The sequence below is a fragment of the Mus pahari genome, chromosome 17, assembly GCF_900095145.1.
Source record: "Mus pahari chromosome 17, PAHARI_EIJ_v1.1, whole genome shotgun sequence".
NCBI lineage: Eukaryota > Metazoa > Chordata > Mammalia > Rodentia > Muridae > Mus > Mus pahari.
The window spans coordinates 4003036-4013920 of record NC_034606.1 but is presented as its reverse complement, the minus strand read 5'-3'; the positions used below and the strand labels follow the sequence as shown (position 1 = coordinate 4013920).

Here is a 10885-nt window from a genome sequence, read left to right as displayed (position 1 = left end):
GCTGCCTACAAGCAATGAAATGGACACACACAGAAATACCTCAGCTTCTCCACTCCAGCAGGCTGTTATCTTGGGCAGTTTGTACTTTATCTATCCTCATTCATGGACATCCAGTTGCCACAGGACCACTTGTTAAAGACTTTCCCTACCCCCACTGGATTGTGTCCGATGCTAGTGTTGACATTTATTTGGCTGCTTTGATGGTTACAACTGTCGACTGATAGGAGCTAGAACTATCTGGTGCAGGTGACCTCTATGTTAACCTGTTGGGTCCATCTCTACGGACATTCCATTGCTGGGGTGTGGGGGCTGGAAACTTTCTGGAGTGGTCTAGAAACTGTTACTGGGGAAGTAGCTGAGGAAGTCTAGACACTGATGCTGACCCATTGTCCTTGCCTCGGGCCAGGTGGCGGGGCAACTTCTAGGCCTGGACTTGCCTGTAATTGCCCAGTTCTCGGAGACAGATTTAGGCCTCATCTCCTGACCTGCCAATCTGAAGCCTGTCCTGGTAGCCATTCTCAATGGATCATGCTGTCTAACAGTCACTGTCCTCAGGTGTTCTGTCACAGTGGTGGCACCAGTGGTGCCAGAACAAAGCAGAGCAGTATTATGAAGCTTTAACCCAGGACTCTCACTTCCAGGGACTGATGTGTGCAGCCATCCCCCCTCTACCATGTATACCAAGGACCGTAGTTTTGTAGTAAGTTTTGAAATTGGGAAATATGTTTCACCAAGTTTTAAGAGTACTTTGTTGGGGCTGGAGAGGTGGCTCAGCGGTTAAGAGTATTGATTGCTCTTCCAGAGGTCATGAGTTCAAATCCCAGCAACCACATGGCTAGACTCACGACCATCTGTAAAGAGATCTGATGCCCTCTTCTGGTGTGTCTGAAGACAGCTAAGGTGTACTTATATATAATAAATAAATAAATCTTTAAATACATTTTTTAAAAAAGAGTACTTAGGGCTGGTGAGATGGCTCAGCGGGTAAGAGCACCCAACTGCTCTTCCAAAGGTGCAGAGTTCAAATCCCAGAAACCACATGGTGGCTCACAACCATCCTTAACAGGATCCGACCCCCTCTTCTGGAGTGTCTGAAGACATCTACAGTGTACTTACATATAATAAATAAATAAATCTTTAAAAAAAAAAGAGTACTTAGTCTATTTTCAGACCCATAATTTAGATAGGGTCTTCAACGTATGGAAAGATGCCAGCAGGATTTTGGTCAGGCCTACACTTAATTTGTACATCAATTTGTAGATCAATGCAGAGATTACTGACATGGGTGTAATTCTGAATCTTCTGACCGACAAAGTTAAGGTGTCTTTCTGTTTGCTTAGATCTTCTGCAATGTCCTTCATCAGTGCTGCTGGGTATTCAGAATACAAGCTTGGAGTCTCTCTTGGTAAGGCCATGCCTAAGTACTTTACTCTTTTTGATGCATTTCTAATATCCCACATTACTGTTTAAACTTCTTTTAATTTTACTGAAATCAAGATTTGCCTTACAACCAAAAGTATGTCGTCCTTGTTCAACTGGCAGCATGTTTTAAAGTGTTACTGCACATAAGCATTTCCTAATGGCTTCACAGAGTCAGCTCAATCTGACACTAATGTGACGTATCCGTAAAGCATCACGGCAGAGGTGAGCGATGGGCATCGGAACTGTCAATACAAACTCCGAAGAGAGGTTGGAATGAGAGCTGGGAATGCAGGCGTTGTCTCAGTGAGTGTGACATTCAGGCCACAAGACTACAAGACTCCTTCAAGGCTGAAAGGCACAGGGGAGTCAAGAGGATCTGGGTGGTAGTCTCAAAAAGCCTCACGCAGAAGGTGTGCAGGTAAAGAGGAGGCAGCGGAGCAACCACGGTCGCTTTTCCTACGGTTGTGTCTAAGGGAAGCACTAGAGACAGGAGCCCCTCAGGAGGCTGCTTTGGCTGTTATCGGTTGTTATCCGTGGTGTTGTTTTGCTTTGTTCTTTTTAAGACAGGATCTGATACATAGCACAGGCTGTCCTTGAACTCATTACATAGCCTCTCAAATTCGTGGCTATCCGTCTTCCTGCCTCATTCTCCTGGGCACTAGAATTACAGGTGTGAGCTTCTATATACCCAGCTTGGACCTTGTCTCTTTTGTTTTCTGATACCCCTTTTCCCCCACACTACTTTATTAAGTTAGGTATCAACCCACAACAGATACACTGAACAAAAATCCTTCAAATAACTTATGTATTGAGAATGAATATGCTGGGAACTCACCAATTCCCTCATCCATCGCAGGAACCCTAACACACATCCAAACAGATCAATAAGCCTGTCATCTTTCATCTCCAGAGAGGCAGTTTCATTTCATGAGGTGGATTTTAGATAGCAAATCAGCAAGTTCTTATTGCATAATATTTTAAAGTGACCTCCTACAAGCAGAAAAGGGAAAATGTTACCAGAAGTATTTGTAGCATTCATAATTAAATGCAGGAATGTGCACAGAAACCTAAGCATTCACATCTAGTTTGCTGTCACTTTCCTGTAAGAAAGACACCAGCTGGTGGTAAAGCAGGGGCCCCGCCTTTTACCCACTGTCACCACACACATGTTCAAGCTTACCCACTCCGGCTTCATACTTCTCCTGTATATTTCAAATGTCCTAACCACCACATACAATTACTATTACACCATATTCTCTAGGCAATAGTGCTTAACAAGGGAGTGAGCCAGACTTCTTCAAGGATAGAGAAGACAAGAGACCTGGGTGGCAGGGTTTTGGGGCTTTTTTTTGGTTTTTTGGCTATCCTGGAACTCACTCTGTAGACAGACTGGCCTCAAACTCAGAAATCCGCCTGCCTCTGCCTCCCAAGTGCTGGGATTAAAGGCGTGCGCTGCCACGCCCAGCCTGGGTGGCAGTTTTAAAAAAACTAAAAATGCTCCAGCAGGTGTGTGGGTAAAAGGCATAGCAGGAAGACACTGTGGAGTTTACTGCTGTGAACTCGGATTCCCCAGGGAACATCTGTAAATAACCTCAAAGACTTTTAGTTGCCTCAAGTGAAAATGGGGTGCTATTGGCCCCAGCAGGAAGAAGGCAGAGCTACCACTAAACACCTAGTGATTCCCCAGACCCCAGTTAACAAAGTCCTGTCCTGAGTGAGAAAACTAACTCCACCTACAGCTTTTGTCAGGTTCCTGCAGAGACATGAATAAAAACTCAAGAATGCCAGCTTTTGAGTATTTCCCCAGGCCACAGGACAAAAATCGACAAACCAATCCTACTTCACAAGACTTCAGACCCCACCCACCCCTGCAGATTTCAAGGTCTAGTTCCAGTGTCCATTGCCATTCATGCCTAGACAAACAGCTCATTGTATTTCCCATGTCTAGATCCTCCAAGACTCTCAACTCAAAAGGCAGATTAATACAACAGTAAATGTGGCCACCATTAATAACTATGCTATAGCTTCTTGACTCGTCTGTTCCAAACCTGTCTCTCTAGACACACTCTGTTCAATATCTGGTTTTTTTTTTTTTCAGCACTTTGTTGGTCACTGGCTATACAGTAATAAAAATGAGCTTACAGATTACCATCAGCAATAGTAACAAAACACGTTAACTACATTTTAATAAAGGCTTGTGAGCATAAACTGAAATGAATCAAGATGAGCCCACTTCAATCGTGGCCCAGCTGCGCTGCACCTTTCTGGCTATTTTAAACAATATTGTGACAAGGTTATCATAGTTCAAGTAAAGTAGACTATCCTCATAGTCAACGAACTCTCCGGCTACTGGCAGGCAAATGTGAGATTCTGACGGGGCATGGCGACACATGGTCATGTAGTTCCTGTGAAGGTGAAAGGGTCAGTTCGAGGACAGTCTGATCCACATAGTGATTTATTTTTAAGACCACAAAAGCAGTATACCTTAACCTAATTAGATCTAATTTGGGAGTAGCTTGTTACAGATACAAGGGCAACAAATGCAGAGATTTACAACGCCATTTCTAACCACCAGTAGATGTTCTCGTTGTTAGAATTGCAATCACTCTTAATAAGGTATCTGAAGTTCACTATGCTTGTCTAAATCAAGTGGAGGCGGGGAGCGACCTTTTCTTTCCCCAAGTATTAGCAACCCAGTAGCCAGCCGGCACAGGCCAAGCGGGCACGGTAGGATTTAGCCGGATTTTCAGGCTCATGTCTCCATCTATGTGAAAGTCCCTGGTAGGTCAAAATACCCCGAGCACGGAACCAGTGAGGGAACAATGGCAGCGAGTCTGGCAAGGGGTCATGGCCGAGCGGCGGCCACGCGGGGCCCCGGGCGCGACTCCCCCGCCGCTCCGGCTGGCTAGCGCCTTACAGGGCTCCCGGCTGGCCAGGGAAGAACGAGGGCGGCGGGGCGGCGGCCAGGCCGGGTGAGTGAGACACGGAGGAGTGACTGCCGAGCCACTCGGCCGGCCACCGCCCGCAGACCGGAGGTCACACACCGCAAGGGCAGGGGGACGCGCCGGGGCGGCCGCGGGAGAGCGGGCGGGAAGCAGAGGGGCGGGCGAGGGCCCCGCAGTTCCCGTCCTAGGCCCCGCCCCCGCGCGCTTATGTAACAGGGGAGAGCTGCCATTGGCCTGCAGACCGGAAGGACGCGGGCAGGCTAGAGGGGCGGGGCAGAGCGGCCGCAGGAAGGTGAGGGGCGGGGCCGCGCGGGCGGGCGGGCAGGCGGCGCTGAGGCGACTGGGAGTGCGGCGCGGCGTGCGCGGGCACGAGCGACAGGCCTGCCTCGGGCTCAGGCGCGGCGGGCGGGCGGGCGCGCGCTGCGGCGGGTGTGCGAGGCGCGGGCTGTTGTGCTCCCGGCTCTGCTCGCTCCTTCCTCTGCGGGTGGCGGAGGCCCCAAGCGGTGCGGGGCTCGACCCTTCCTTCCCTGCTCGTCCTGCCCAGCTCTTCTCGCGCTGCGCGGTCTCTCGGACGCCAGACCGGCCCGGCCCGGGTGAGCGGCGCCGCAGGACGCGGGAGCCGGGGCGGGAGGCACGCGGCGCGGCTGGGCGGCGGGAGGCCGGGGCGGGCGGCGGACTCCGGGCGGAGCGGGCGCGGGGCTGAGCGCCGGGCCGCCGAGGCCTCGGGCGGTCCGGGCTGCAGCCGTAGGGTTGAGTCCGCCCGCGAATGGCTGTTGAGAGCTGGGATCGGGCTGCGGAGCCGGCCGGGCCCCTCGCTCTGGCCGGTTGCAGAGTGTGAGCCCATTTCCTGGCTCCCCGGCCTCGGAGTAAGTTGTTTGGCTTTAAGCGGCCCCTTAGGGCCTCCTCGAGAGTCCTGGTATTCCAAGAACTCTTCCTGGTTCGTAGCTCATTTGCAGCCTCCTGGGAAAGCTAAAAGTTTTTATTAAAAATCAGCTGGTAACTGCACACGATTTATTGCCTTTCAGTTTGTCCCACTTAATCAGGGAGCGGTTTACGCGTAAGATTTTTGTCAAAAGCTCGATGGGCTGGCTGGTCGAGAGCAAATTGTAAGTCGAGCTGTCCGAAAGCAGGTGGTTGGATCGTTTGCACTTCTGCTTTCAGAAAGGAAATCCGTGCCACTGTGCTGTCAGAAGTTAGGGGCCTGCCCCACTCAGCTAGCCTGTTAGAACAGATCTGCTTTGCCTAGTGTTATATTTTGTGTTTATTGAAGCCTTTGCCTTTTTGTAACCGTTGTTGGGTGGGAAAGAAAATGGGTTAAATCTTAGGTGTTCTGTTGTGTTTTAGGAGAAGCCCTAAATGCAAAAGTTAAAAATAGTTTTTGCTTATGTGATGGCATTGTTTTTACAGCACGCTTCATGAAAAGGTTATCAAAGTAACTGCTTTAATTTCTGGATGGCAAGGAAAGTTCTGGAATTACTGATGTAAGGGTTTGTAACTTAAAAAAGCAAGCATAAAACCCTTAAGGACTGTTCACCAAGTAATGTCTTCACATACATAAGCCATGCTCTATGGAAGAGTCAAGAAGTTTTAGACAATCAGAGTGATCTAGTAAAGGTCTGATACTAAGACAGGGGGGATGTTAAGAGTGTTTTCAGGGCTGGAGAGATGACTCAGTGGTTAGGAGCACTGACTGCTCTTCCAGAGGTCCTGAGTTCAAATCTCAGCAACCACATGGTGGCTCACAACCATCTGTAATAGGATCTGACACCCTCCTTTGGTGTGTCTGAAGACAGTGACAGTGTACCCACATACTATATATATATATATATATATATATATATATATATATATATATATATATATATATATATATATATATATATATATATATAAAAGGAATGTTTTCAAAGCATTGGTGTTCATGTATTGAAGACCCACAATCAAAATATACTTTTAAATTTGCCATTGGAACATGGTGAAGTGACATAGGCAGATCTCTGAGTTTCAGGCCAGCCAGAGGTATGTAGTGAGACAACCCCCCAATATACTATTGAAACTTAGAATTGATACGGCATTGGTTTAAAAACAAAAAAGAAATAGAATTTTTATGACAAACAGCTGATATTTGCCTTGGGTGGGAATCGAGTTCTTATATTAGGCTGGCATATTAAACATTCTCGTGGTTGGTGAAAGACTGCATGGACTTGCAGTTTACTATGTAATACTAGTGGGAATGTGTCCAGTACTGTGTGTTTGTTTAGTTTCCATTGTGGTGGGGGATGAGGAGGAGAGATTGACTGTCCCTGAAACACTTGACTTTATATCCAGTAGCTAAAGAGGATTGCAGTTAGAAAAGGCCAACCCTCTTCATAGTACAGTTCTTTGTACATTCATGTCTTTTAGTGATTTCAAAGTTTAAAATGTAATTACAGTGCTATTCAAAGTGGCATTGGACCTCATTTTATTGTGCTTCAAAGCACTATTCTGGTAGATGCTGTGTGAACAGGTTTAATTTGTGCTGTCTAACCAGAAGTCTGGTTTTAACAGGAAAATAATTCTTTTAAGTTACAATTGTTTTAACTCAGTTTTGTTTACTCCAGGCCATCAGTAGTGAAGAATAGGAAGAACCTTTCAGCTTTGTAAAAGGTACCCTCACACCAGGGCTGTCTTTACAATGTGTGCGGCTGGGCCAGTGAGGTGGCTAGCTGGTAAAGGTACTTTCTGTCACACCTGAGGGTCTGAAACACAAGTTGTAGAAGAACAGACGCCACAAATGCTCTGTGGCGCCTGTGTATCTGCATGCACACAAATAAGTGTAGGTGTTTGTGTTTCTGTGCAGGAAAGGAGAACTCTTAGGAAAACTTTGGATAGTACAATAGTTTAATGAAACCTCAGTACTAAAAGGAGTTGCAGTGTCCTTACATCTCTTTTCCAGGATTAGATGCCAGCACTCATTTTAAAATGTTGTGCAAGTTGTAACTCACAGTAGTGGATGCTAGCAGGGAGAAACTACCTTTGTAATGAAATGACAAAGGAAGACTAAACTTTGGAGTGTCAAACTTTTGAAGGTTACATGTAAAGTGAAAGGAATAAAAAAGATAACTATCTGTACATGAGTCTGTTGGAGTGAGATGTGGTCTTGCTCTATGGACCGGGTTGGCCAGGCCGTGTGGTCTTTCTCCCCCTGCTTCCTTCCCAACTGCTCAGGTAGGGAGGCACCTCTGTGCCCAGCTGTGTGTTAATCTTTATTATCATCATCATTATTATTAAACAAATACACCTTTATAATCATTACCTGGTTTAAGACTATTTTCAGCACCCTGTGAATGCCTCTCCTGCCATCTCTTCCACTTGCAGAGTGACCTTACCTGTGATTTTGCCTGTTTTGAACTTTATACAGTATGGCTTCTTTCCTTGACATAGAGATACAGACTTTATAGAAATAATTTATTCTGTTTGTTTTTGAGACTGGGTGTCTTTTTTGTAGCGCTGGCTGATCTGGAAATATATGTAGAACGGGCTAACCTCAAACTCACAGAGCTCTATCTGCCTCTGCCTCTGCCTCCTCAGTCCTGGGGTTAAAGGCACGAGCCACCATGCCTGGCTAGAAATGCTTTTTTTTTAATGCTGCCTGGCATTCCTCTGTGTGTTATCTGTTTTTACCAATGATATTTGAACTGTCTGGTTTTAGAACAAGTCCTTTTATACATTGATGTACATACATTTGATGCTGTTGAATATGCATTGTGAAGAATATACTCATCTGTCATCTAGCGGCATTGTGTGTGACTTTGAGACTCCATTCACGCCACTTCCTGACTGTGTCTGAAGTTTAAGTAGTCAACTCTGAGACTATTACTATGCTTAAATTACTCTGTAGTAGAATGAAGAAGTCACTCTGGTGTCTAATCTTTTGTTTTTTAGATATGGCTCGTGGACAGCAGAAGATTCAGTCTCAGCAGAAAAATGCCAAAAAGCAGGCTGGACAAAAGAAGAAACAAGGACATGACCAAAAGGCTGCTGCCAAAGCTGCCTTAATATATACCTGCACTGTCTGTAGGGTAAGGAGCCAAGATGGTGCTTTCCTGGAGCTAGTTCTTGCCCTATAAAGTGGATAGGTTAAAGTTTCCCTTCAACAAAATGGATGTTTTATTTGAACTAGTAGATGTGAGAGTGGTTTTTCCTAGGACTTCATCTACAGTCACCCATTCAAGAAACATTTTTCCTTGGCCATCCACATTTGTCTGAGTGCTAGCTGGGAAAGCGTAGGAAAAAAAGGTGTCCTCGTGGAGTTTATAATCAATTCACTTTGAATGCATTCTTAGTGTGGATAAGGCTAAACCTTGTACAGGGCTGCCAAAAATAACAGTGCCTGTATAATAGTTTTTTAACTCTATCTCCACCAGATGCAGTGTGGGCATATATGATACCACATATATTCACATTGAGGGCTCTTAGTAGAATTAACAAGTTTAAAGAGTTGTTGGAGTGTTTGCCATATGTGAGGATTGAGACAGGTCTATTACCTGTCGTCACATGTTTAATCCACACATCAACCAGTGAGTTGTGCTGCTTCCTTCTCAGTGTGCAGGCGATTCAGCCAGTAAGAAGAGAGAGGACCTGGGTCTAGGCAGGCTAGCTTTAAAGGCTAGCCTCTGTGAATTCTCCACCCTTGAGGTTAATGGAGTGCTAGAGGAAAACCAGGCTTGGTCTGCTGTAGAGATAGTATTTTAAGCCCTGTCCTGGAATAAAGACTGTTGGTCTGGTGTAGAGATAGTATTTTAAGCCCAGAACTTGAATAAAAGAGTGTTGGTGTGGATGAGAAGGGATCTGATACGACATGATTGCTAGACTGAAGGTAATCGTTTGTTGACATCTTTACAAATGAAATAGGAATTCCTAACTACAGGAAGGTTCTCCTGAAGAGAGGGAATCTCTAGCCTTGGTAATGGCGATGATGACATTGAATGGCTTCTGATTTTTTTTTTTTTTTTTTTTTTAAACAGAGGAAAGGGTGAAATTAAATTTCATTAGGTTAGTTAATAAAGACTTACCCTGACCTTTAAAAGTATATTTTGTCAGGTGTGAGTCTGTGTGTGTATGTACATGAATTAGTGTGTGTGTGTGTAGGTACATGTGTCATCCGAAACCCTAACCCTGAACCCACAGCTCACCAGTTGGCTAGACTGTCTGGCCCACAAGCAGTGGAGATCCTTGTTTCTGTTCCAGTAGCTCTAGGGTGGTGAAATGTGTGCCCATGCCCAGCTTTTATTTGGATGCTGAGAATCCACATCCAGATCCTCTTATACCTGCTGAATCATCCCCCCAGTCCCTGAGGGGAGTCACTGTTTTACTCTGTGTTACATGCAGCTAGGAGAACCTAGAACTGAGTTGAAACATAGCTCTCAGGTAGAGTGTAACTGGGCTTCAGTGTCGCTGGCAGGTAAAATGAGCATGATAGTAGAAGCTAAAGATTATTGTTAAGGTTTTGTGAAAATTCATACAACATGCTTAATGAGTAAATGCTTTCTGTGTGCTATAAATGGCATAAAATACTTGATTTTATGTGGTGTTCCTCTTCATATGTGAAGTGTTAGGAACTAATTTCCTTTTTGTAAGATACTTTTTCATTTGCCAGTCACAAGTAGAAATTTAAAAGCATTTTGCAGTAATAGTCTAGCTAAGCAGGTTCAGAGGTTTTTTACAGGCTACGTGTATTGCTCTCCTACATAAAGTCTGCTTCTTTTCTTTTGCACACTTTCAAAATTAGACACAAATGCCAGACCCCAAGACCTTCAAGCAGCACTTTGAGAGCAAGCACCCCAAGACTCCACTTCCTCCAGAGTTGGCTGATGTTCAGGCATAAAGTTGTTTACAGGTAACTGGTCTTTCTATTGGGTTTTTGTTCTTGGTTTTGAATATAGGAGTAAAACTGTATCTCCTCAGCTATGGAATGGATTTCTGCCTCTAGCAAAGACTTTTACTTTTTTTTTGGTTTTTCGAGACAGGGTTTCTCTGTATAGCCCTGGCTGACCTGGAACTCACTTTGTAGACCAGGCTGACCTCGAACTCAGAAATCCACCTGCCGAGTGCTGGGATTAAAGGCGTGCGCCACCACGCCCGGCTTAGACTTTTACTTTTAATGTTTTACTTTTGTACTAAAGTTAAATAATAGTGTTGTGGGTTGTATGTACTAGAATACAATTGACAAAGGCCCTTTTCTCTGTACCCTTTCTTTTTTATGCCTTTGAAACATTCAGGTTTTTGCAACTAGAACCAAAAATAGGAGGGAGGGGATGAGTGAGTGCTGGACAACTCTGAGCAAAGCGTGGAAAACTTGTCAGCTGTAAGGAAACCATCATTTCAAAGGCACGAGGGCCTTCTCCCTGAGAGTCAGAGCAACTGACTCTGTTCTTACTGTGCTGATTTACAGTGCTAGGCAGAGCTTTTCTGTGTTAAAGTCATAGAGCAAAATACAGGCGTGCTCCATGGAAACTCCTTTGAAGTTTTTTTTTTTT

The 10885-nt window shown here is 45.4% G+C and overlaps 1 protein-coding gene across 1 annotated transcript in view; it reads left to right on the top strand.

Annotated features, from left to right (window-relative positions):
* The first annotated feature begins 4696 nt into the window (after positions 1-4696).
* Positions 4697-10885, top strand: part of Znf706 (zinc finger protein 706) — a 6987-nt gene continuing 798 nt past the window's right edge. Inside the window, exons 1-3 of the mRNA XM_021216705.2 lie at positions 4697-4960; positions 8292-8428; positions 10138-10245. Of these exons, the coding sequence (XP_021072364.1) occupies positions 8294-8428; positions 10138-10233 (231 nt within the window). The 5' untranslated portion in view covers positions 4697-4960; positions 8292-8293 and the 3' untranslated portion in view covers positions 10234-10245. The remainder of the gene's footprint in view (positions 4961-8291; positions 8429-10137; positions 10246-10885) is intronic.